Source organism: Lachnellula hyalina (assembly GCF_007821495.1).
Source record: "Lachnellula hyalina strain CBS 185.66 chromosome Unknown contig00091, whole genome shotgun sequence".
Taxonomy (NCBI): Eukaryota; Fungi; Ascomycota; class Leotiomycetes; order Helotiales; family Lachnaceae; genus Lachnellula; species Lachnellula hyalina.
In genome coordinates, this window is record NW_022157205.1 from 74,513 (window position 1) to 101,172 (window position 26,660).

Here is a 26,660-nt window from a genome sequence, read left to right on the forward strand (position 1 = left end):
TTTTAGGAGATAGGCTGGTGGGAAAGGTTGTCAAAGGGATCCGAAGCGTTGAGATGTTTAGCCAATTCGGAGGTCTGCTCCCGTTGAAGAAACTCGACGTAGGACTTAGTTGGAAGCGGGGAGTCAGCAAGAAATAGTGCGCCGGTCGGTTGATAATCGGTTGATACCCATTACGATATAATGACAATGACAAATTTCTTTTGAGAAATATTATCGATGAATTTCGATTCCATTCGAGTATATGTCGAGACAATCACAACGAAAGAAATTGTTTTGAGCTGTCCACCAGGAGTTTTGTTGTATCACATCATCCGAGGTTCCTTTCCAGCTTTTCTTCATTCCACCTCTACTCGTCTCATTCTTTAAAAACTATTGATATCGCGGTTTGGCCTGGAGAAAGTGTCTCCGGCCATTTTGATGTCTTTGACAGCTTTGTCCGAGATTGTTGAGATTTAGAGAGAACCTGGTTTTCGTGAACTGTGTGGCCCCTGATCGTCGTTCAACTTTCCCAGAAACGAGAATCGAACCATCTCTCAGCAACGGGTACCCAATACGAAGGCTTTGACTGATGTTATAACATACGACAGCCTCTATCTCCACCGTGAAGACCTGACTGGCGAGCTCTAGTACACTTCGGCCTCCATTGTCCAAAGCTTTGAGGTCGCTCCTATGTTCGTGCAGGAGCCTAAGAAGTTTCAGTGAACCAATATACACAGCACAAAAGAGAGGCGTGTATCCGAGATAAGGATGCGTTTCGTCCACTGAGGCGCCAGCTGAAAGTAATGTCTTGCTCCTCAATGCCTGTATTTCAATCTTTATATATCTGTCGATGTCGGGAGAAATAATGTTGGATGAGACCTGAATCTTGAAACTAGGGATGCCTGGTGAGTCCATTGAATATGTGGCATCTTCTCAACTCGAAACAAAAACCTTTACTTGGGAGATGACCCAAAGACCTGTAGTCATTTTCAAATGTGAGAACACAAGTTTCCTGTCCGATTCAGACATCTCGTCTAACCCATCAACGAACATGATAACAGATGATAGGCTCTCGATTGAAGACTCAATCAGGCGAATCAGGTCTTCAATGTCTGGCTTCTTGCCATCCACGATTTTCACGCTCGACATTGCTCGCACGATAAAAGAGATTTCCGAGTGTTCCCTCGTTGAAAACGTCCTTCCCTTTCTCGTCTAAACTTTCCAGAAATCGAGCTATGGCAATCTTCCAAGGACCACATGAATCGTCGCCGTCAGATTAGGTGAGCACGGGAGTGAACAACTTATCGACCATGGTTGACGGTGTCACCGGAATTATAGAATGTTCAAGATGATGGGGAGTTCGTTGAATTCAAGGCTGTAGAGAATCCGCTAGTTCGCGAGGTGTGGGTGGCTGTATGCCTTGCATTCAGTCCTTCTTGAATACTAGGTTCTTATTGGTTCGACTTCAACCATCTACAGCCTTGTGACTTTACCATCTGGGATCACGCGAAGGGGATTATCGAGTAATCCGCAGGTTGTCTAGTTCCAGAGAAACGTCCTCTAACGAATCCGTGAATTCGACTTTGTCGGTTTCATTGCTTAGACCCTTCGTTAGGGATTGTAACTGGTTTACCAGCCCTGACAGCGCTGAAATACTGGTGACATATCTTTTCTGTACTCCCCCAGCCGCCTTTGAAAGTAGTGCCGTTGAGAGCTGAAGAGCTGCAATTTGCAGTTCCAGAATCAATGATGGGGGCGGAGTAGCACAAGGCTTCATAGATGCCGTGACTTTGATGGTCTCCATCCAATTTTCCTGTGGGAGAGATGTGGAGGGATGATCAACGACAGCAAGTAAAGCACGAACAATCTCGAGTCCAAGAGCAGCATGTGCTAGAGTAGCCGCGTCGTTGACGCTGTTTGACTCCGATATACTTTTGAGGATCGATCGAAGATCTTCGAAAACAACCACCCATCCATCTTGACCGAGAAATCCTTCCGTGCCATCTTCGGATGCCAGAATGACTTCCAAGGCAAGCAACACTGGGTAGCGAAAGTCAAGAGCGCCGAATGAACTGGCCTTGTAAAGCTCTATGAACATATCCATTAAGCCTGCGCTTTCGCTGCGTAGATTTTCGTTCTCGTCTTCGCGGATCCAGATTGCGAGAGCTCTGATTCCAGCTAGAATTAATGGGTCAGCCGTGACATCATCTTTCATAGATTCCCAAGTCAAAGTGAGTCGTGTGCCCTCTGAAGTAGCAGATGTACCGCTTCGTGCCGATGGATGTAGTCCAGAAGCCCCAGCAATGGATGCGTCCCACCTGTCCCGAAGATATTCGATTGTCAGTGACATGGTTTCTGCGATGTCTTTCCGTAACTTCAGCAAAAGATCCGGTGGCATGCTAAATGATGGAACTCCCGTCTCGTCATCTAGGCTCCTGACAAGGAAGCCTATGAAGCTTGAAATAATGTCAAATGCCGCTGCTAGCCGCTGTGAAATAGATGAATAATCGGTACTGTTGAGTTGAGCCAGCAGTGATGGAAATGAGGAGCGTAAATCTATAAGCAACAGGTTAACGAAAAGGTACGAGAAGGGCTTGTTGTCAGAATTTGCCGAGATGTCGTCTTTGAAAAGTAGGATTGGACATTGTACTGGGAACGCTTGAAGTAATGCGGCTGCTAGTCTGGTGTAAGCTGCTCGGCCAGCTGCTGTCGGTTTGCGAGAGACAAGCTTGCGGAGGCTTGAGACGAGTGGAACGAGCCAACTGGGATTGGGAGAAATTGCCTTTTATCTATTAGAATTTGGGTAGATAGAACATGGTGCAAAGACATACTTCGAGTACAATTTTGGGAACGAAGTTACCGAGAAACTCAAGTAACGTGACTGCATCAGTTTGACGAAACACAAGGAGCAAAGCTGGAATGACCTTGTCAATGTTCTCTCGAACTGATGCCACCTCATTACTAATGGTAGACGCATTCATCCAAGTGTAGCCGAAAATGTCGAGTACACGAGAATATTGGGTGGCAATTTCTATCAATGGAGAGAGATCATCAACGTGCAGGATCTCCAATGCTCCTTCCGGATGGCTTGCAAGTGTCAATATGGTCTGGAGAATCAGTTTTGTAGTTTCCGAAGAGCTGAAAAACTATTAGCACGTGATATCAACGAAGGACTCAAGGAAGCCGACCTTTGAACTAAAGCTTTGATCAAGGGGTTTATCCTTCCAATAATTCGTTTGTCTCTCAAAGAGTTCTCAGGCAAGAGGACGGTGAAGGTATGAAGAACAGCAACAGCAAGATCGACCATGTCTTTCGCCTCCGTTTTGCTGACATTGTCATTCTGTTGAGCTCGAAGTAGTCGATCCAAAAACTTCGGAGACAGAGCTTCCCAAAGTACATGTATGCGAACCGGATCTTGCACTAGCTGCCCATTGTCGAGAACACTCTTGAGAAGAGCAAGGCCAACGAATCTAGATGTATCATCCTTCGCTTTGAGTAGTTCTTGCATCTTTTCGAAAGTTGCAGAAGGATCAGTGAGACCAGAAGGTCCTGCTGAAGCTACCCCGGCCATGTTTGAAATCTTCCTGGGAATCACAAAAAAGCTGGAAGTTTTTTTGATATTGACGCGTTTTCACCACCGGTACTGTAGAAATACTCGAGTATGTCGGAGCGGAAGAATATTTCGCCGACTGCATCAGGAACTCCACCAGGTCTAGACTCGAGATTATGTACTTTACGCCCCTTAATAGAAACATGCGACTGGAATACTCAGATGTTTGATTATGGCAAGCACAGCAGCGGGCTACTTCCGGCCCAGCGGACAAGAAAGTTCGTCGTCGCATCGAAGCCCCCCGAATCCAACAGTCGACGACGAGAGCGAGAATGAGAACGACGATCCTGTCGCAAACCATTCGAGAGAAGAGGCATTGCTTTCTGAGGACCCTCTAGAGGAGAATGGACCAGAGATCATGTCCTTCAAACGTAAGCAGAAGCAACCGACAGCCTCGCGATTTCTATCTGCCCTTACAGGCAGCAACAGCCCCGCGCGTCAAGCTACGCCCTCTCCCCGACCTGGAACACCCAGCCTACATGGTTTAAATGCTATAGGCGGAAGTACAGAGGGAACTAATAATCTAAATTCAAAAGATGGAGGCCCACTCGACTGGTATGTGGAAGGCCCGGGCCGAAGAGTTGGGTACGAGGATATGACCGCAATCGACTGGATTTTCGAATACACAAAAGAACGACAGCGTCTGCGAACTCTGTACTCGAGTGCTACTGGAATACTGGGTTATGTACAACAATCTCTAGACGCAAGTCAGATCTGGGTGGTCTTGATTTTGACGGGGCTTGCAGCGGGCGTCTTTGCGGCAGCAATAGACGTGGTGAGCGACTGGCTTGGAGATTTAAAGACAGGATATTGCTCTGCTGGAGAGGATGGTGGCCGTTTTTATTTGAACAAATATTTCTGCTGTTATGGATACGACGGATTTTCGCAATGTAGAGATTGGCTGTCTTGGAGCGTGGCTCTACATGTGACATCAGCTGGAGGTAAATGGTTTATAGAATACTTCTTTTTTCTCTCATTTTCGGTAAGATGACATGCCACGACTCTCAGAATATTGCTAATATATGGTTTGGAAAGGTTGTTTTTGCTCTCTGCGCAACTTTGTTGGTTCAGGAGTACGCATTGTTTGCGAAGCATAGTGGGATACCCGAGATCAAGACCGTGTTGGGAGGCTTTGTTATACGGCGTTTTATGGGAACATGGACTTTAGCTATAAAGTCCCTTGGATTAGTAAGTGAACAACACTGATGCTTCTGAAGCAATTCTAATGTGTGACAGTGTCTGGCAGTCGCATCTGGAATGTGGCTTGGGAAAGAAGGCCCACTTGTTCACGTAGCATGTTGCTGCGCGAATCTTTTTATGAAATTATTTGGCAACATCAACGGAAATGAAGGTAGCATGTCCTAATATCCTGAAAATGATGATTCTGACACTGCTAGCGCGGAAAAGAGAGGTTCTGTCTGCTGCCGCTGCAGCTGGGATATCGGTTGCATTTGGATCTCCCATCGGAGGAGTTCTCTTCAGTTTGGAGGTCAGTCGAAAGTCCTGGTGCATTATACCACAGCTAACTCTACGAAAGCAATTGTCGTATTATTTTCCCGACAAAACAATGTGGCAGAGCTTTGTCTGTGCGATGACGGCTGCTGTTACACTGCAGGCGCTCGATCCGTTCAGAAGTGGAAAGCTTGTGCTCTACCAAGTAACATACAGCACTGGCTGGCACGGATTTGAGATGGTACCTTTCGCAATTTTAGGTATCTTCGGGGTAAGATGACCTGATTTATATTGGGGCTTCTGCTAACTGAGTTTAGGGTATTTACGGTGGCCTGTTCATCAAGTTGAACATGAAAGTTGCTGAATGGAAAAAAGCTGCTACTTGGCTGCCTGGACCCGTTACCCAAGTTGCCATAGTAGCATTACTTACAGCACTAATCAACTATCCAAACTTATATATGCGAGCTCAGTCTTCTGAATTGGTCTACTCGCTCTTTGCAGAATGTTCCACAGTTGTTGACGACCAGTTTGGGCTGTGCAAAACGGGGGCTGCCACGGCTGGAACAATCTTTTTACTTGTGTTTGCAGCCATTCTTGGCTTTTTCCTCGCCTCGATTACATTCGGCTTGCAGATCCCAGCTGGTATTATCCTGCCTTCCATGGCGGTCGGCGCCCTTTTTGGGCGGGCAGTTGGAATCATCATGGAAATTTGGGTCCACAACCACCCAACCTTTTTTCCATTCGCATCTTGCGAACCAGACGTCCCTTGTGTTACACCAGGAACATATGCCATTATTGGCGCTGCGGCTGCACTTGGTGGAGTTACTCGAATGACGGTATCGATCGTCGTTATCATGTTTGAGCTCACTGGAGCTCTCACTTACGTCCTTCCCATCATGATAGCAGTCATGTTCAGCAAATGGGTCGGCGATGCATTCGGGAAACGCGGGATCTACGAGAGCTGGATTCATTTCAACCAATATCCATTCCTCGACAACAGCGAAGAAACCGTCATCCCAGACATACCCGTCAGCCAAATCATGACACGCGTCGAGGACCTAGTAGTTCTGACAGCAACAGGGCATACTATCAACTCCCTTACCAATGTCCTAGCCACTCACCCCTGCCGCGGCTTCCCCGTAATATCAGATCCGAGGGAAGCAATCTTGCTAGGCTACATATCACGAGCAGAATTAACATACAACCTCCAAAACTCCACCCAACCCCCACGCTCCCTCCCTCTAGAAACCGAAGCCTTCTTCTCACACCAACCGCTCGCCGACCCCCGCACAACGCTCGATCTCCGACCCTGGATGGACCAAACGCCCATTACTCTCCCCTCACGTTCCAACCTTCTCCTCACCGCCACCTACTTCCAAAAACTAGGACTCCGATATGTTCTATTTAGCGATCGGGGCGTCCTCCAGGGACTGCTGACGAAGAAGGATGTATGGTATGTGTTGAATGGTGCAGAGGAGACGAGACGTACGACGGGTGCGGATGAGGGGCTGACGAGGGAGGATGGGCAGGGTGAGCAGAGCGGGTTGTTGAATAGGGAGGAGAGTAGTGAAGATTTAACACCGGCTAGTCCGGTTGGTGATGTACCTATATTGTGAGGTGATATTATATAATTGAATTTAGCGTTGTTTTCTATCACCCTAGTAGGTTTGGTCAGATCCATCGTCGTCTTGTTTTGCGATCTTAGACTTGGTTAACCTTGGTCGTTTACCTCAAAGCAACGCTTTATTTCCTCGAGAAAAGGCTCGAGATTACATTCAGAAATCACAGTACCACTGAAAGAGAATTCACTATTGGACGTAGAATCGTAATAAGGAACTTAGCGTGGTATCTATAAAAGCACAAAACATATTCTCAAAAATTCCACTACACCCCAGGAATTCCCACATCACCATTCTCCCTCGCAACATTCATAAACACCTCCTCTAGCGTAGGTCCCTGAATGGTATAATCCTGAATAAACCTCTCTAATTCCCTCCCCCCTGCCGCACTCCCTTCCACGCGTCCTTCCTCCTCAACAACATCCCCCTTCAACCCCTCCATAACCCTCATAATAGCCCCCAACGCGCGCTTGTCATGTGGTAGATTGAAGCTCACTTGCCCATGCCCATCCACATAATTCGCCACCCGTCCCCAAAACCGCTCCTGCACAACCTGCTTCACTTCCTGCGCATTCGTGCCCGGGACTCTGACGGCGCGAACACTATACGCGCCACCGTGACTTTCTTGCAAGGAAGTAAGCGTACCAGTAGCCAGCATTTTGGTCCCCATGATAGCAACGTCTGTAGCGAGCGCTTCTGCTTCCTCCATACTATGCGTTGTGAGGAGAATCGCGTGGTTGACACTGATATCCTGGAGGGCTTTCCATAAGACACGTTTCGCTCCTGCGTCTTGACCTGTACTCGGTTCATCTAATAGCAGAACGCGGGGGTTGCCGAGAATGGCAATAGCGACACTGAGCTTGCGTCTTGTGCCACCAGAAAGAGCTTTGACGGACAGGTCTTGGTAAGAAGCTATGTTTAGCGCTTTGAGCACTTTGTCTACATTACCGACGACATTTTTGAGACCTTTAACAGTGGCGTAGAAGCTGAGCGTTTGGCGTACTGTCAAGTTATCGATCGCGTCGTCTTGGGGACAGACACCCATATTCAACCTTACACGATGCGGATCTTTCTGAACAGATACGCCATCGAGATGAATGCTGCCAAAGTCGGGCTTCAGTTCGGAGCGAATCATGTTGATGACTGTCGTTTTCCCCGCACCGTTTCCGCCGAGCAGGGCGAGGGTTTCGTTCTGAGAGATGGAGAAGGAAACGTTCTCAACAGCGAAGACCTTGCCGAAGAATTTGGAGATGCGGGAGACGTCAAGGATCTGAGATTTGTTGGCCCTTGCGTTCTTCTCCGCAAGCGCGGCTGCATTTTCTTCGTTGTTGGACTCGACAATGTAGTGGAGACGAGCGGGAATTCCGCGGTTGGTGATGTTTCGACGTATCCAGTCTGCGCTTCCGTACTCGTATACGCCAAGCACGGTAATGAGGAAGATTATTTGGATGAAGAGGTTTGCGTAGACACTTCCATACCGGACATATGCAAAAGGATTGCTGGTATCTGCGACTCCATACTTGCCACAAAGAATTTCGAAACTGTTGTTGGCTAAGAATAATGCTCTTAGAAGATTGGCACCTGGAGATGTCAAGCCGACAGCATATTGAATCGCCGAATACGTCTCGTGAAGGTTATCTGAATTGCCAAACGACTGGTTCATGATGTAGCCAACTAGATATATGGCGGATAGTAGAACATGAATACCAGCTGCGATTGCAAAAGCTGCCTTCTTGGTGAAAAGAGATAGCACGTAGGTACCGAGATAGGTTGCAATACCGAACAAAATAAACACCCCAAGAATATAGCTTGGGGCATACCAAACCTTTGCAGCTGGTCCCGTAAAGAGAATCCCCCAAACGATGAAAGCCTGGATGACAATGAGCTGGAGGTCGAAAAGCAGGTATCCAAGCCAGAGGGCAAAAGGCGAAACACCATTGCAATATTGAAGAGCTCGAACACGATTGTTCTTCTCGAATGCGGGATATATGACTGCGATGCTTGCCGCAGCAATAAACGATAGCGCAATCAAGACATCGATGGGCATCGATCTAAAGTCGACTTTGTTCTCGGCATGGCGCATTGATCGAATCGACGGGATCATCTGCTTGGCAATTCCAGTCTTCTTGGTACTATTCGCGATCCGATTGGTAATTATACTAAATCCGATCATACTTTCCCCGATTGCTTCTTCGTACTCAAGCGTCTTGTAGAACATCACTGCACTCTCATCTGAGGGCGCGAATATGGTGAAAGGTACGGTCGACTGCCGGGTGGAGTTGCTGATCTCGGCAATCATATCGTCTGTAGTATTGACGAAAGCTCGAGTGGCGAGAGCTTCTGTGGTCTGCCAAGTGCTATTTGTTGCGGACCTTGATCCCGAGTTGCTGAAATAGCGGCTGACAACCGATGCATAAAGGTCGTCTTGGGCGGTGTTGGTCCATTCGGAAGTTGGGCCTAGAATTGCCTTGGTATTGGATGATTGGTAACCTGAAGGATTAGATGTTGTATATACGTAGATTGAAGGAATGGTTCCGTCTTCGAGGGGTGCGAACGTTGGTGCGCTATAAGGAGACGAATAATTGCCACTGGAAGCCTCGTGAAGAAGTTGATCATTCGTGGCACATGTCTGAAGGGCATCGAATTTGGGAACGAACTTTACTAAGGCTGCTGCGATGATAATCGGGATTATGAGGTTAATAGCGTAGGAAATCCAGCCAGCTTTTTGCATGAGCAGCAAGTATCGCTTATTGAACAATGCCGAGATTTGTCTGGCAAGACCAATCGAATGTCCAATGTCGAGATCAATGTCCCTTGCATTCTCTTGCTCCAGAGCAAAGACTTTCTCATCGATGACCGTTTCATTTTCCTCTTCGCCAACAATACCATCACCGCCATGATCGCGAATTACGGTGTGGGAATCCGATGTGACTTTCAGAAAGACTTGCTCCAGTGTTGGAAAGACCACGTTGAAAGTGTTGTCTTCCGAGAGCTCTTCCAACTCAATAATCTTTCTGGTGGCTTCGGCTGAATTTGGAGACCGCCACACCAAATTGTCGTCCTCGGCATCATTATTGCTTCGAATTGAATAGTTGTCTCCAAATCGTGCTTTGAGCGAGGTTCCAGGTCCTTCGCAGACTAATTTACCTTTGTAAAGAATGGCAATGTGGTCAGCTAAGACATCAGCTTCGTCCAAGAAATGAGTAGTGACAAGTATAGTGCGTCGAGCGTGGCCTTTTTGTATGATATTCCAGATATTACGTCTTGAAAGGGGGTCCTTTGAGATGATTAGCATATTCCTTTGACATATGGTAGAAAGAAACTCTTACCAAGCCACTAGAGGCTTCATCAATACAGCAGACTTTCGATCCACCAACAAATGAAATAGCAAGTTGTAATTTCCGCATTTGCCCACCACTGAGAGTTTTTGCACAAGCACCGGCCTTTCCCAATAGGTCGCACTCCACCAAGACATCGTCATCGTCAACGGCGAGGTCTTCGAAAGCGGCAGTCTTAAGCTGTCTCCATATTTTGATATGCTCTTGGACAGTAAGTGAGTCCCAGAATACCTGAGCTGATTAGTAGATGTCACATACGGGATACCAGGACACTTACATTGCTTTGTGGACATATACCAAAGACCAACCCAGCTTCATTAAGCTCCAGCTGCGATCCGGGGTCCATCGCAGTCATACCAGCAGTGCACTTGAGCGTCGTAGTTTTCCCACCGCCGTTTGGACCAAGCAGGAATGTAACCGAACCTTTTTTGACTTCCAAGTTAAGATCGCTTACAGCCTTAACTGGCCCGCCCTTATTCATAAACGGCCAGTACCACGGCCGTTTCCCATAGTAAGTTTTCGAGAGACCAGTGCAGCGAACAGCCACGTCACTTGTGGCATCGATAGTGTCGAAGTTCCTCGACACTCCCCAGAGGCCATGCTCAATGCCATAAGCCGCAGCAGAATAGACTACAATCTGGAGGATAAAGAAAACGACGTAAAGATATCCATTCATAAATTGGTACTTTACCTCACCGCCATCTACATTGGTGTAGTCGGTGCTGTTTGGTGCAAGAGAGAAGGGCCGCAGGTAGTACTCTCTTGTTGCGACATCGCCAATGAGAGTTGCGTAAGTGCAGGGTGGAAATATGGCAGCCAATGCCGTAACCTGGGTCTGAGGGTTGTCGCTAGTCAAGGACGCGGCTAAGGTAACGAGGGCAAGTGCAAACGCAAGGGTTGAGGTGTAGAGCCCGGCGAGCTGAGCCTTAGCGAAGAAAGAGGCCAGAAAATGTGACGAAGCAATCAGGGAAGCACCAGCCAGAAGTGTGACCCACAGGAATAAGATGTCGGATGTTCTAGTGAATAATATCTTCGTCAAGAGAATTGAGCTGATGAGAAACCCGGGGAAGTAGACAGCGAAGAACGAGATGAATGTTGACAGTATCCTGGGTGTGATTGACACTTTTTGGGCTGCCATCAACTCAGCCATCGAAGTCTCTCTTTCCGTAGCTACGAAAGTCGCAAGATGGTACACGACGCCGATTAGGATGAGGATGAAGACAGGAGCAACAAACGCGCCGACTAGGTCGAGCCTTTAAAGTCTCAAGTCAGTCAGGTATCAACATCATGAGAGGAAAACATACCAGAATTCAGCATGGGTAGGAGGCGCTGCTGCGCTGGATAGTGATGAGTAGTGCGACCCCCCATAAGGTTGCACCGAAGGCCTTGAGACAGTCTGGAAGCCGCCAATATGAGAATCTAAAGCCCACTGGAGGGGCAAGACACGCTTGGCCATTACCGTGTCATCAGTTTGATAGTTACCATATCCATAACCCGAGAGCAATTTGTCGTCAAGTGCAATACTATATTCGACCGTTGTATCGTTTGAGGCCAGAAAGATGACAGCTGCAAAGCATTCACTGGTCCCTTGAGTAGACTGCTGGCACAGATAGAAGAGGTCATTGGGATCGTCAACTGAATAGCCTTGCATTGAGTCCATTCCAGACTGCCCAAGCACTCCATCGATAATTGGACCGAGGGTTTCATTTGAAACTCCATTTCGTACAAAGGCAAGTTTTTGTTTTGAGGCAACCTTCATAGCATCGGGTAGGTCCTTGACAGGGAAGGAAGTCGCGGAAATTCCAAATGGATCATCATAGCTCGATCCACTTTCTCGAATATGCTTGAGAAAGCTGAAAATGAGCGTAACAGCGATGGGGAAAACCAAAGCCCGCAGAATTAACGAGATAGGTGTTTTATAAAATATGAGGAAGTTCTTGTAAATGAGGGTGAGAGTCTGGCGATAAATTCTCTGCCATCGTGGGCGTTGGGTAGAGGTTGCCATCGTATATTAATAACTGTCAGACAACTTAGACCACCTAGAAGTTTTGTTCAGAGGTATGTCGTCTACAACCTATTCATCGGCGTCAAGAGGAGAGAAGAGCACTCGACCAACTCAGAATAAATGCAGGTACGGTTGATAACCACATAAAATAAAACATGCTCGAATATTGATTCGAGATATTAAGAGGAAACGAGGTAATATCTATGCGTAGAAATCGAGCTCTGAAACACAGTCTGCCTTGCACCTTGAAGGATCAGATTAGCGGGCAGCAGAGATCTCCATGGCCTAAAGAGGCGTAGCCAACAGTTTTGATTTCGATTGTGGCAGTGAAGTTGTGGAAAACGGGGACTAAGGGCGAAGCAACGCGAAGGATTTTGAAGATCCTTGGTCACTCATTAATTCAATCTGCTGCACTTGCAGGAAGATACGAGGTACAACATCGCCCGCGAAAGCAAGCAAGCTATACGGTAGTTGTAAAGACAACTCATGAATAACTTGTATTCACTGTCAGTATGAACGCTTAGACAGAAGAATTGCTTCGTCCCTACCTAGTAGGTAGATGCTGCGTTCAAACAGACCAGAGTGCTGCCTAAACAGGTAAACTAAGCCCTCAGTCATGTGATATGACTTATAGCCTGCCACACGTGACTAAGATCAGACACAGCCTTGCCTTGCAGGAATCGTTCATTCAAGAACAAGGCTCTCTGGTGTTCCTAGCATCAGAGCTTGGCCTAGCTCTCGCTGCTGCTTATTGTGATATCAGAATCATGGCGAAGCATCCAACGACCAATGACAAAGGACTGGGTCCGACTGACCCACCCACACAGCCCCCCGCCAAATCTGCTATCAATTTCCTCTCTCGAAAAAATTCCAAACATATTCGGATACATACTTATACGGGCAGTGGGTACGAGGGCCTCATCATGATACCGTAGATCTTGCCGACTCTTGAGTTAATCGATGAGCTCGTGTATAAAGATAGAAAGTAGGTGTTCTTTTAGGACGGCACAGTAGAGTGATCCTAGAGGAAATAAGGCGATGCGAATAAAGTAAAAGATACTGATGCCTAATCTGGAAGGTCTGAACGGGTTGTTGTTGCAGAGATAAAATAAATAAAGCCAGAGAGAGGGTTAAGAAAGTAAAAGCCTCAAACGAAGAGTATGATCACTGATTTATTTCTGTGCCTTGAGGTGCGCCCATTCACTGGATCGCAATGCAAAGGTCTAATCGGAGCTACAATCTCTTATTATGTAACTGTGGCTTCAGGATCAGAGGGTGGCGAGGGATTCTGCCAGGGCAGCGGCGAAGGCATTGGCTTCCGCCCGTAAACAACATATCTAGCACATATCAGCGTGGTCCGTCATTCGACTAAAACTCAACAGAAAGGGGGACTTACACCGGAACATACGCATGAATCGCCTTACTCTTGATATCTTTTCTCACATCCACCATCCCCACCTCCACCTCCTCCCTAGTCATCCCATGCGCCCGCGTCATAATCGCCATTGAAATCGCGGGTAAACCTTCTAGGAAATTACTCATACTCCATAACCCCAGTAGCTTCTGCTTGCGTCCCTTCGGCCAAGTATTGCTTGGCCATGCAAATCGTCTTTCCACCACACCTTCAAACCCAGCTTCTTGCATCCACCGCGCATAATCTTTAGTACAGCGCCAATCCCGCCCAATACGGCGAGCGCCCTCGTGCAGCTTACTGTTCCATGCTTTGATACAGGATCCCACGTGCGTGTCGTCAATAGAGAGGTAGTCAAATAGCACGTCTTGCATCTCCATGTACCCGCCTGGTTTTAGGGAGGCGAATGCTTGGTGGAAAATTTCCGCGGGGTTTTTAAAGCAGGTAAAAAGCATACGGCCGTGGATGAAATCAAATTTCTGGCTCCAGCTCCACTCATCTTCTGCGTCGTCGATTTCGAATTGGCAGTTTGGTGGCACGTATTCTGGTTGAATTGCACTGAGATCTGAAGGCAGGTAAGTAGACTGATACTGGGGAAGAGATGGGAAAGTACCTGTTCCTATGACCGTTGCGGAGGGGTTTCTCTCTGCATATTCCAGTGCCCAAAGTCCCGTGCCGGTACCTATGTCTAAGACACGCTGTGGATTCGAAATAGGTGCGAGGTGAAGCCTTCCATCAAGTGTAAGAGTCCAAAGGTGGTGTTGAAGATTTAATCTATCCTGCTCCACATCATCATTAGGCAGGTAGTATACTCCTTCCTTGTACTTATGGTACGCTCGTCCGTTCTCCTCAACTGACTCGTAAAGGCTCTCCCTCAAAGACACGGTGGAAGATTGAACATCAGAGCCGAGAGCCGAGTCCGTATCGCTGCTCTCTGAGTCTATGCGCAGGGATGTGGGATAATAGCCATCATCAACTTCGGGGTTGGGGTTCTGCACATTAGAGACACTGCCTACATATGCCTCGACAGGTGATGGGTTCCTTTGAATTTCCGTTTGACTGACTTCGGCCGCGACCATATCGACATCAGGGTTTTCATGTTGCGAAACTGGCTGGGGTAAATTTGAAGTCTTAGCTTGGTATGGCTCGGCCGCGGCTTCAGAAGGTAAATATGAGGTTCCAGCTTTGGTGGCTTGGGTGTCTGAATGCGCTTGAATCTGAGAAGTCGTCGTTTGGTGACCCTCGGTCTGGTCAGTTTTATCATCTAGGGCCATCTCTGTATCTTCTTGAGTTGCTTCAACTCTAGGGTGCTCATGTGAAACATCGGCGTGGTGCGCTTCGGCAATGGGGCGTATTCCCGAGTCCTCCAGAGGATTTTGCTTTTCCATCTCTCCGTATACACCGCCCAAGATAATGATATTGATAAGCCTGCTACAGGTTCTTTGAGATGATAACATGAAATAAGAGAACCTCGATATCGTAAAATGAAAGCTGGTGATCCGTACGAAATGCCCGACAGTGCGCAGCAGATGTGTCTTGTGTAACCCTCGTCGGCAATCAAACCATCGTTTATACAGAACCAACGAATCCAAAACGATTGAAACAATTAGATAAAGAACAAGACGTATAAATGAAGACGAAAGAGACTGCGCGCAAACAGAAGATACTTATCGTCGGGTTGCCGAGTCGGACCGGCGTCTAACTGACAGTATGCAGGTATGCAGCCAAGGGAAATGATCAGATTATCCGGATCCTATCTATAGGACGGAATCGAGACCGCAAACAGCTTCCTGAGCCCAGGATGCAACCTGCGCCCCTCTTCTACCGCAAAACCCTTCTAAGATTGGTTTGTCTCAGGTCTTGATAGGTAGCAGCATCGCATAGCTTCCTATAAGATTATGATCCGAGCGGGTGGTCGGGTTGGTTGTTACCACGTTTCCCCCACATGTTTTGATGAATCGAGAGGCCTTCAATCAGTGAGCTGTTGCGTGCTGATTTTACATGATATCTTTCGAAGATCTCGGCTTCCAAATTAGGTAGATATTGAACGGACTTTACTAGCGCCAACAGGATCATCACGTGCATGCACGGCCTCAAAAGTCCTTGTAGTCTTGTAGTGAGCATACAACGCTAGTCACTTTTCAGCGAAGCACGGCAACCGCAAACGCCGTGCTTCCAATATCAACTTTACAGATCATCATCACAGGCATCTATCTACCTTGCGAATAACTTCAACACCCTTCCTTCAAAATCTTTCTCCAACACCACACAATGGCCGACCGATTTCCCTCACTCGAAGACTTTGACTCCGGAGGTAAGTCTTATCCCATTGCCTCTACGGAGAAGCTTCCATCTTTAATATCTAAAAGGGGGGATCTGACACGCATCTTCAACAGCACAAACACAGGAATCTGGCACACCAGGCACAGGCGGCGATGACTTCCTAGCCCGCGAGAAAGCGCTGTTGGGCGATGACGCAGACCAATTTGCGACTGGCAATGATAATGCCGCGTTCGTAGAGGACGGAGATGATGATTTATTGGGCGGAGGTGGTGGTGAAGAAGTGACTGAATTCGAGAGCTCATTTCCTGTCATCGATACCAGAAATGATGTACGTTCCCCTTATTCCCCTCCTCTCCCTATAAACTAGATATCTAATAAATCGTTCGACCACGTAGGCAGTAGCACCAGGCGGCAGCATCACCAACACGAACCACTACCAAGCCTACAGTAGCAACGAAAGCGAAGCCGAGCCCGAAGTAATCACGCAATGGCGGGAGCGTCGGGACCTGGCTCTCGCGGCGCGCGAAGAGAAGTCGGCGGAGCGCCAGGCCGAGACTATCAAAGCGGCGCAACAGAACATCGATGACTTCTACGAGAACTATAACTCTAAGAAAGAGAAGAGCATTAATGCTACACGCAAGGATGCAGAGGAGTTTTTGGCGAAGAGGGAGGATACTAGTGCCGGTGGTACAAGCTGGGAGCGGATTGCGAAGTTGGTGGATTTGAGTGGCAAGGGTGCAAGGGGGGGCGCGATGGGACGGGCAAAGAGAAGTTTAGAGAGTTGTTGCTTAGTTTGAGGAAGGATGAGAAAGCACCTGGGGCTACTGGCTACTAGGTCGCTCTGCTTGAACTGCACTGTTGACTATTAGGAAGAATTGGTGGTGGACTTGTAAGATCTGATCGGTGTGCATTCATTGCTGGTTGTATTTGTCGATAGGCCTGCCTATTATCTGGCGGTTCTGGGCTCATGGGGCGTTGAAAATACACGGCACATATCACGACGTTCATTTAAATAATTAATAAACCTTCTGTGACTTTGTTTGATATTTTCTTAACTAACTACCTGGCTAGCAAACATCGCTCAGACCGCCAGATTCCAAATCCATGCCATGCCCCCAAGCTCATGCTCATCGAATCGTCATTTACATCATTCATTTCCCTTCAATATCCGTATTAAGTCACTCGGGATCACCATACTTATCGGAAAGTGCCGCGTCTTGTGCCTGTGCTTCAGCCGCAGCCGCCTTCTCCTGCTCCTCGAACTCCGCCAATGCCTTCTGACCTTCCTCCGTGGTGGCATCAATGATCTGCTCTTCAACAGATAACATACCGCCCTACTCCGAATTAGCAAACTCCCCACAATGTCATGAAAGAGCAAACATACCTCACTCAACTGCCCAACAACTTCTTCCGCTTCTTCCACACTCATCTTCCCCAGCACCTTATTGACCTCATCCAAACTTCCACTCTCCAACGCCCTCTGCAACCCCGGAGGAAACGCACTAAACAGCTGCCTCGCCTGAACCTGCGCCGGATCCTCACTGTTTTCTGGTGGGATTTTAATGTTAATCGTCGTTCCCGGATCCACGGCATGCAACTGAATTTGCTCTACACCTCCCGAGCCATCAGCCTCTTCCTGTGCCCTCTGCTTCTCGATCTCCTTCGCCCGAACCCTAATCCTCTGAAACGTCGAGTTGACATCATCGAAGAAGACTTTCTGAGCCTGGTGACCTGGCGTAGTGATGCGTTTGAAGAATAAACCGACTCCGTCTTTTCCTAGAGCGCGGCAGTATTGCAGCAGAAGAGCTTGGTGTACGCATTGCCGCGTGAATTCGTCCAAACCTTCGATGGCGGCGTTGAATGCCATGACGAGCAGACCGTCTGTTTCTCTCTCTGCTAGGACGGAGGGGTTCTGGGAGATAAATTGCAGTGAGCTGCGGTAGTCGCCTGCTTTGATGGATCCGAATTTCTTGCCTAAATCGGAGGCATACGGTTCCTCTTCGTCATCATCATTCTCTTCCGTATCTTTGGGCTCGTCGACGTCGGCTTCTGCGCCGGAGGAGTCGGCGCGGACTAGATTGTCTCTGAGGTCGCGGGCCTTGGGATTAAGCACTTCGACTGCTTGGACCTTTTCAGTCTTTGTGGTTTTCTTGTTGGTTTGGGGTACTGCAGTAGCTTTGGAGACGTGGGAGCTGTCAAAGCCGGTGTGTATGCTCTCGCTGGTGATCTTCTTGCCTTCCTCGATCTCTAGGCTGTTAAGCTCAGCTAACAGCTGCTTTTGCAAATCTTCAATCTTCGCTTGGTGTGCCTTGACTTCTTTGATGTATGCCGCAAAGCGATCATCTTCTTTATCCTCTTCAACCTTGGCCTTGACTTGGTCTACCAAGGCCGCCATCATCTTCGAATACTTGGGGAGCTCTTTTTCCTGGGTGTGTACCCCAGCTGGGCGGGGAGGAGGACTATCGTTGTCTGAATCACTAACAGATTCCATGATAGCTTGGAACATCAGCTCATCCGGACTGCGCTTATCTACCTCCCCCTTATGGGATTCCAGAGCTGTGACAAGCGCATTGATCCGCTTGAGCAGGCCCTCATTGATGATTCTCTCATATTTGTACGTCTCGATCTTGTTCTTCCGCTCGAAGCGCTGCTGGTGGATTTGGTTCTGCTTGGCGCGAATGAAAGACTTTTTATCGACGTTAGGGTGGACTTCGATGTCCGAGTCGTCGCTCAGTTCGAGAGCGTCCTGGAATTGTCAGCCTTGAGGTTCAGCCTGGTGGTTTGGAGGGGAAACGTGAGTTGTTGACATAGAGTGCTTTGTAATGTACATACCCATTTGCTGTAGTCCACAGGCATCTTGATTTAAGAAGCTTGTGATATGGGTAGAAGTCGAGGTAGTTATTCCAAGTTGCAGTTGTTGAAGGGAAGTCCAAAGTGTCATGAATAGAATGTTCTTTGAGGAGCCAAAATAACCCCACGTTGATGCATAAAGCAACTACCATAACTTCCTTATTCACTAAGTTATGCAAGTCACGCATTAAACACCGATGATGGAGCTGACTTGGAATTCGCCGACGCTACTCTACTTTAGAGTTTTGATTGACCCTTTGATTACTTCCCCAGAAAAATACTCTACTCTACATCTAGCTATCCGTATTTACCCAACGCGATGATGAGACTTCGACGAAGATATACTCCTGATATACCGAGGTGATATTGGCCAACTAGACACTCCTTACATAGGCAATAATGCGGCGAACTTTGGTAGGCAATGGATGGGGGTCCTCAGTCCTCGGTATAGCTTCCAGACACCTCACCAAGGCAAGCTCTACAACGACAGCTACTCGATCGCAGACAACCGGACTTTTCCATATACCCAAGAGGCACAATTCGAGCTTCAACAGCCCTCCAAATCCCTCGAAATTCCCCTTACAACCTAATACACCCCGCCTTACAAAGCTTCTTTCCCAACCTCGAACAGGCTTAACATCTCCATGGCACCCTGCAATATCACCATTACGACCTTTCAATAGCACATCCCACCTGCGGGATACGCCGAAAGATTCCATACGAGACGCGCCGAAAGAGACAGATCGCCAAGACCAGATAGAGAAAGCGCGGGCGCGGCGCGAGGAGGAGGAAGAAGACCAGCTCGATGAAGATGAAGGATTTCAGCGGAGCGAAAAGGCTTCCAAAGCCGCACAAGTGAACCTGAGTGCCCGACTTTCGAGTACCAAGGCGCAGAAGAATTCGGCGGGATTCGGGGAGATATGGAGGCTAATCAAGATCGCAAAACCAGAAGCTAAATGGCTGGGTCTAGCATTTGCGTTCTTGTTGGTATCGTCTGCTATTACGATGTCCGTTCCGTTTTCTATTGGCAAAATATTGGATCTTGCAACGAAGGATCCCTCTGAGGGCAATACGTTGTTTGGCCTCGAGATGCGTGAATTCTATATTGCTCTGGGGTGTGTTTTGACAATGGGCGCTGCCGCAAACTATGGACGTATCATTATCCTACGAATAGTGGGAGAGAGAATTGTTTCTAGGCTACGGTCTCAGCTGTACAGACGGACATATGTTCAAAATGCCGAATTCTTTGATGCAAACCGCGTTGGAGATCTCATTTCACGTCTGAGTTCCGATACTGTTATTGTGGGCAAGAGTATTACCCAGAATCTATCTGATGGATTGAGGGCACTTGTGAGTGGTGGAGCTGGATTCGCGGCTATGGCCTGGGTTAGCTTGAAGCTCACAAGTATCTTGTTGCTCATGTTCCCTCCAGTAGCCATAGGAGCATTCTTCTACGGACGGATGATTCGGAATCTGAGTAGGAAGATCCAACGAAATCTTGGAACGCTGACAAAGATTGCGGAAGAGAGACTTGGCAACGTACGAACTAGCCAAGCATTTGCTGGAGAAACCCAAGAGGTTGGGCGATACAATCATCAAATCAAGAAGATATTCGCGTTGGGAAAGAGAGAAGCGATTATCAGCGCTACATTTTTCAGTACCTCTGGATTCTTTGGAAATATGACAATTTTGGCTCTGTTATACTCTGGAGGATCTATGGTGAAGAATGGCACGATCAGTATTGGAGACCTCACTTCATTCTTGATGTATACTGCCTATGCAGGATCAAGTTTGTTCGGTGTTTCCAGCTTCTACTCTGAGCTCATGAAGGGAGTCGGAGCCGCCAGTCGATTGTTTGAACTGCAAGATCGCAAGCCAACGATTCCTGCAACGATTGGTACCAAAGTCATATCCGCACAAGGGCCAATCAAATTCTCGAACGTCCATTTTGCCTATCCTACGAGGCCGGCCGTCAAGATCTTTGATGGCCTAGACTTTGAGATTCCATCTGGGACTAACGTTGCCATCGTGGGACCTAGTGGTGGTGGGAAGTCGACCATCGGATCGATGCTTTTGAGATTCTACAGCCCAACTGAGGGTTCAATATCGATCAACGGGACAAACGTCTCAGACATGAACGCCAAGTCCCTTCGCCGAAGAATCGGCATGGTTGGACAAGAGCCAGTCTTATTCTCCGGTTCTATCGCAGACAACATCGCATACGGTAAACCCCATGCATCACGTTCAGAGATCATCGCCGCAGCACGAAAAGCAAACTGCCAATTTATCAGCGACTTCCCCGACGGCCTTGATACATCCGTCGGAGCCCGCGGCGCTCAACTCTCCGGAGGACAGAAACAACGTATTGCTATCGCGCGAGCCCTGCTTAAGAACCCCGACATCCTCATCCTTGACGAGGCTACCTCGGCTCTTGACGCCGAGTCCGAGACACTCGTCAATTCCGCTCTTGCAGCACTACTCCGTGGTCACAACACTACCATCTCTATCGCGCATCGTTTATCAACTATCAAGCGCTCAGACCGCATCATCGTCCTCTCAAATGACGGCAAAGTCGCCGAGACAGGCACATACACAGCGCTATCCCAAGACCCACACTCAGCGTTCTCAAAACTAATGGAGTGGCAAATGAGCGGCGGGGACGCGGCAGATAAGCGGGCTACGGAACCCGAGGGGCATCTCACGGAGACAGAGGAGATTGCGGATGATTTAGAGAAGATGGATGAGGGTGAATATGAGGGGTTGGACGAAGAGCGTGGCGATATTAAAACGGGCACGCTAGAGAAGGGAGATAAATGAGTGGAAAATTAAGTCAAGTGAAGTGAAAGTAGGGGAAGAGCATTGGATGGCTATGGATGCATTATAGGAACAACATCGCTTCTCTTATGTTCAATTTGTTCTTCGGCGCTTGAAATGATATATGGTTTGGGTTGGGTAACAATGGGATGAGCTGTCTATGACATGGCTTTTGTACATTACTCCGCTCGACAGAAGATAGTTTAGGCCCCATTTACCTTTCGAGGCATGCAAGAAATCGAATAATCTTGGGACTGATTTTGATTCTCGGATTCTCTCTACAACTTGAAAATGTACCTAAGAGTGACTGACTACATGTTACATTTATTCTCTTAAACTTCTTTATCGTCCTTGGTTTGGCTAGTGCCACTTTTTTGATTCTCTATTGATAAAACTAGGGGCTGAAATGAGTCGGTCAACTGCACCGATTTCGGATGGGTTTACCTTTGTTGTGTACTTTGGTATCATTATCATTTTTCTCGTGGTTCCGCAATTAGCCGTTCGCAGGTAAGCTATTGCTACCCATCTTCCAGGGTGACGGGGGTGAATTGGACATGGTGAGCGGCAATAGAGGGCCTTTAAACCTTACGGTGCTCATGAAGAATTTGTAGAGAAGATGATGTATGCTTTTATACCAAAAGAATAAGTTGAAATTGTCTATTTCCCCAAACCCCAAAATCTAATCGTCTTTTTTTTTATTTTTTAAACGAAATCAATTTCATATTCAGAACTCTAAGAAAATGTACCCAGCAAACCCAAACATAAACAGAAAACCTCTATGAAAGCATACAACTGGCAGTATAAACTTGAGTAAATGACCAAAATAAGGTATCTAAAAGTAATTCAAGTCCAAAGTTGAGTCAACTTAGGAGAAGCCTGGTTTCCTTTTCCCCTTATGGTTGCTTGGGGTTAGCAGCGCAGCTGGTTCCAACGCAGCACGTAAAGACACCGCTCTGGCATACTGCATTGGCGTTGGCCAGATCATCATGGGGGTATGTATATGCAGCCGCTTTGCAAGGTGCAAAAAATTGGGTAGGACTATACTCGGTAGTAAGCATCCAAAGTCAGTAACGTTTCGTGTATGAAGTAAGAACTGAGACGAGACTAGTCTTCATGGCAGAGTGGACTTACGTAAGGTTGAACCCGTCATTGGAACGAAGGGGATTAGCACAAGCTTTCTGTCCATCATTGTTCTGCTTCTCGTCAGTGCCACCCAAACAAAATCATAGCTTTCTACTTACGGGGCAAGTATTAAGGGAGAATAGGTCCTTGTTACATCCAGTGATAACAGTGTTGGTAGCTACACAAGCACAAGTAATAGGAACTGAGAAGCCGTTGCTATAACACATGGTAAATAAAAAGGTCCTCGGATTCGAAGATGAGGAAAGCTTACACATAGCTAACATCGATATCAGGTACTGCGACGGCGTTTCCCTGTGTATTGAAACTTGCTTCAATGAGAGAATCGTCGCCGGTAATTGCTGAGCCTCCAACACCGATAGCTACGTTTCCAGCCCAGCCTGTTGGTACAGCAAAGGCACCTGTGGCACCGTTGGCTAGGGTGCCGGCAGCCAGGTTCCCGCTTACCGGAGAAGGGGCACCTGAGTTACTTGCATGGGCGGTGGTAATTGCGGCACCGTTTCTAAATATTGACGTCAGATATATCTCTTTGTAATGAAAGCTTTTATCCAGAGTATCTTGGGGTATATAGGGGAATGGGAGAAGTCTCAACTTGCTTATTGATGACAGAAATGGTCATAAACTTCGGTGGAGCGGCAAGTGCCTCCACGTCAGCTACGGCGGCTTTCGTTGGAGCTAGGGCACCACCCATAGGAGTTGCGGTAATGACGTCCTCAGTTCCTGTTACAGAAGGCAGAGGAGCAGGTGAGGCTAACACGGTGGCGGCAAGAGCCGCAATGGAAAGAATGGATGTGGTATACATAATTCTGACTGATATGAAAAAGACGTTTCAAGGAGTGTAAACTGATGTGAAAATGAATAGGTGTTCTGTATTAGCAGCAAGATAAATGAAATTCCGAAGAAACAGTCTTCCTTTATATATTTTTGCTTCAAGTAATGGTTATACGAGCGTTCAGCTCTTTACGAGCTGCACTGAGTATCTACTACTCTGCTACCACCTTCACCATATTCCTGCAGATCAGATAGGATGAAGACAAGGGAGGATACATTATTGCTAGGCACCTACATACACCTCGTACCCCTACTTCTCTCAAATGTTGAAGGTACGCTGGATTATTTTGGCAAGATAACACAGTCAGAAAATCCTGCTGGAATGTGCCTTGCCAGCCAACACTTGATAGCATTTTACAAGCGCGGGTTGTTTATTCGACATACAGAAAGTATACGTAGGCAACCCCTTGCTTCACCGTGACATAAAGCCAAATCACCTGGACGCTCACCTTTTCTTTGAAAATCGATACGATCAAAATGATCACACACACTGAACAAGGTGCAGAGAAGAAAGGAAATGAGGAATCCTCCACACGCCTTTACGCGGCACGGAGTGCCTCGGCTCGAAAGAAATGACATTGTGTCAAAATTGCTGCAGCTGTAAAGATATAACAAAACCTGATATATAATCCATATGAAGAAAGGCTATAGCTGATATTTAGCTGCGAGGCTCAACTAGAAGCAAATTGTATGAAAAGATAGCAAAAGGGAGCAGGGAGGCGCTTGGAGCCAGTGCCGAGAGATGTGCGCTTCTTGAGGCTTATTCAAGCTTCTAGGGTGCTGTTTACCTTTGCCGCATAGGATTATGATAATGACATGATGTTGATACGGTGGCTGGCACTTGCTGCTTTTAAAGCCACGTGACTGCAGTGCCCCTTGCTGGCTATTGAATCTGCCGGCTCGTAAAAGCTCCCCATGCAAGTTTGTCATGCCAGATTTTGTTTCAAAGAATTTGGGTATTTTCCAGGTGTAGGGCGACCAGTAGAAAAAAAGGGCCAGGGATATAGGCTTCGGTATCTCGCGCTTACCAGTAAGCCACAAGGAAATTGGCTTGCATCAGATGGGATTTCGTGCTTTGAAGATCTTCGGCAGTTTGGGACTGAGTAAGCTCACGCAGGAAGAAACGGAGTATAACCTTGCCCTCGATACGGCATATTGGTATAGTAGGCTTCTGTTTGATGGATTGGTGATCGTCGGTTCTCATTTCGGGTAGTACTCGCCGCAAACCCTCTCCTGCCGAATATGGTCGGTCTGAACCGGATCGGTAATTCTTACGGATCGGGTCATGAAATCATAGGCTTAAAAAAGCTTGGGATTCAGCATATGCAAGTAATAGACATCTATTTTTGGCAAGCCAGATATCAAAGACAAAGGAACGTTGCAATAGTAATCTTACGAGCGCACCTAAGTAAACATAAAGGGAAATAGATGTCCGGTAATCTCTAATCGAGACCTCAGCCTCGTAATTCATCAGTTACGAGTACGCAAATCTAGGATCTAAACAACACTTATTTTTTAAGAAGGAAAATGTGCATTTCCCAATCCTTTTTTATTTATTGCCATTAAGTGTCTCCCCGGATCCGAAGCGGCGAATCTATTTGCCAACCCCTATTCCTTAGCGAATCACGTTTCAATGTCAAAAGGACATCAAAATCTGTCACTGAATTACACCACTTTGAAACCACGATTCCGACTTTTAGTCTAGTCTGGCTATTCCTTATTACACTCGATTACACTGGATATCATCTCTCTCCTCAAGAAACCTTCAACTGGAAACACACAGCGTCTATTTATACCATCTTTTATTAAAGATTAGTTACTGCGACTAAAGAGTACCTGTATAGGTAGACCTCGCCATGGGTCCCCATGGGTCCTGATTTAGGACCCAGACCCAAGCTATAGGGGACCGACCCACCCCATGGGTCCTCACTAATATAGGACCCGAACTATAGGTATCCGTGGGGAACTATAGGTAATATGAGTTGGTTATATCTAAATAGAACCATTGTCTCCCATAGAGCATCGAAGTATCCCGAAAAGTATACGCAGGTTATGGTTCTCTACTGTCTACTATTCTGGGCAGAAGTGTTTTGGCGAACCTGTTTCTACGCGGGGTATAACTTGAGTACCATAGACTTGTGTCTTCCCTCTTCAATAACTCAGCAACTTCAAGTCCATATCTCTTGAAACTTCTTCCCATTCGTGATCATGCCGCAAACCGAACGGCTCCAAGTAGAGTACTGTCTTTATTTATTAAAAAGACATCTCCTAGCTCACGCGTCAAAGCGCGTTGAGAGGGCCAACGACCTCGCCCAAAACAAGCAATATGCATACTAATTGAACATCCCATCCATCCCCACACTTAGGAATGTTTAGAGATACGCTGCAAGGATCTCATCATTGGATGCAAGAGAGGGGAGGAAGTGTGACCCCGGAAACGCCCCACTGCTCCGTACGCCCCATGCCAAGTATTTGAGGCTAGCAGATAGATGCATAACAGACAAGGTTAAGATACTCTTGAAACTTTCATTAGCTGAACCTTTTTGCGGATTACTTGCATGCATATGCAGCCCACACAGCCATATTCCACAATTTAAAGAAATAGGGAGGCTGGGAAGTTCTGCTAGATTGCAAGCCCTGAGTGGCATCCGGGTCTCCAGGCCGAACTTGAAACAGGAGACCGTAAGGAAATAAAAACAAATTGACCAGCAAATGGCTATGCCTTAATGTATTCGCGTCTACTATACATCTTATAAAAAGCTGACTGCAGCTATGCTCTCAAAAGCAGCTTGAAGAGGATAAGCGAGATATACCCCTGGAATAAAAGGAAATATTTTCCTTCGTCTCAACTGTTGTTTCTGGCTAGGTTAAGGCCCTTCTTTTTTAAGTTTTCTCTATGAGGTATGTTAGTATGTATCTTCAGGATGTTCGGGTTCCTTTTGAAGTGAACAACGGATCAATTATTTGAGCTTTACAGCGGGAGCAGGAGACTGGACAATAAACGCTACGTACCCTTCACACGCGTTATATGCCCTGCGATCATATACTCTCTTGAGCGAGAGTTGAGATGTTAAACATCTAGCTGATAGAAGTGTATTTCAGATGTCTCTTCAGTCTATCGATGTCGTAGTTCGCGGTACCGGCCAAACGACCCCGCGATAACAATTTCGAGCTATTGTAGCTCGCATATTCCATTCAGATAGTCCCTAAATTGCCTGAACTTACGGATTCCTTTGTATTCCTTTATATGCTCGTATAGGAGCCAGAAGCAAGAAAAAGTCAGTATGAAGGATGAACATAGTCACGTGATCTCTACCAGAGTAAGCTC

General features: G+C 47.2%; 7 protein-coding genes across 7 annotated transcripts; 3 read left to right on the forward strand and 4 right to left on the reverse strand.

Annotated features, from left to right (window-relative positions):
- Nucleotides 1–1,495: 1,495 nt before the first annotated feature.
- On the reverse strand, nt 1,496–3,562 carry LHYA1_G006217 (Uncharacterized protein; the record flags this gene model as incomplete). The annotated part of the gene is made up of 3 exons (XM_031151157.1): nt 1,496–2,761; nt 2,811–3,117; nt 3,168–3,562. Coding segments are annotated over 3 exons (1,968 nt in total), but the record flags the coding sequence as incomplete, so codon positions are not given.
- Nucleotides 3,563–3,752: 190 nt separating this feature from the next.
- Clcn3_1 (H(+)/Cl(-) exchange transporter) lies at nt 3,753–6,657 on the forward strand (the record flags this gene model as incomplete). The annotated part of the gene is made up of 6 exons (XM_031151158.1): nt 3,753–4,571; nt 4,625–4,777; nt 4,826–4,940; nt 4,987–5,078; nt 5,127–5,312; nt 5,359–6,657. Coding segments are annotated over 6 exons (2,664 nt in total), but the record flags the coding sequence as incomplete, so codon positions are not given.
- Nucleotides 6,658–6,925: 268 nt separating this feature from the next.
- Nucleotides 6,926–12,003, reverse strand: ABCA3_1 (ATP-binding cassette sub-family A member 3; the record flags this gene model as incomplete). The annotated part of the gene is made up of 4 exons (XM_031151159.1): nt 6,926–9,937; nt 9,990–10,229; nt 10,276–11,251; nt 11,303–12,003. The coding sequence occupies 4 exons, from the start codon at nt 12,001–12,003 to the stop codon at nt 6,926–6,928; spliced, it is 4,929 nt and encodes a 1,642-aa protein (XP_031004377.1).
- Nucleotides 12,004–13,249: 1,246 nt separating this feature from the next.
- Nucleotides 13,250–14,802, reverse strand: tdiE_0 (putative methyltransferase; the record flags this gene model as incomplete). Its single annotated transcript, XM_031151160.1, has 2 exons — nt 13,250–13,340; nt 13,400–14,802. 2 exons carry the CDS (start codon nt 14,800–14,802, stop codon nt 13,250–13,252), a joined length of 1,494 nt encoding a protein of 497 aa, XP_031004367.1.
- Nucleotides 14,803–15,685: 883 nt separating this feature from the next.
- clc1 (Clathrin light chain) lies at nt 15,686–16,494 on the forward strand (the record flags this gene model as incomplete). Its single annotated transcript, XM_031151161.1, has 3 exons — nt 15,686–15,728; nt 15,811–16,025; nt 16,093–16,494. The coding sequence occupies 3 exons, from the start codon at nt 15,686–15,688 to the stop codon at nt 16,492–16,494; spliced, it is 660 nt and encodes a 219-aa protein (XP_031004368.1).
- A 381-nt stretch (nt 16,495–16,875) lies between these two features.
- cdc37 (Hsp90 co-chaperone) lies at nt 16,876–18,553 on the reverse strand (the record flags this gene model as incomplete). The annotated part of the gene is made up of 3 exons (XM_031151162.1): nt 16,876–17,031; nt 17,082–18,443; nt 18,530–18,553. The coding sequence occupies 3 exons, from the start codon at nt 18,551–18,553 to the stop codon at nt 16,876–16,878; spliced, it is 1,542 nt and encodes a 513-aa protein (XP_031004365.1).
- A 393-nt stretch (nt 18,554–18,946) lies between these two features.
- Nucleotides 18,947–21,364, forward strand: mdl1 (ATP-dependent permease, mitochondrial; the record flags this gene model as incomplete). Its single annotated transcript, XM_031151163.1, has 1 exon — nt 18,947–21,364. The coding sequence occupies one exon, from the start codon at nt 18,947–18,949 to the stop codon at nt 21,362–21,364; it is 2,418 nt and encodes an 805-aa protein (XP_031004366.1).
- Between the last annotated feature and the right edge of the window lie 5,296 nt (nt 21,365–26,660).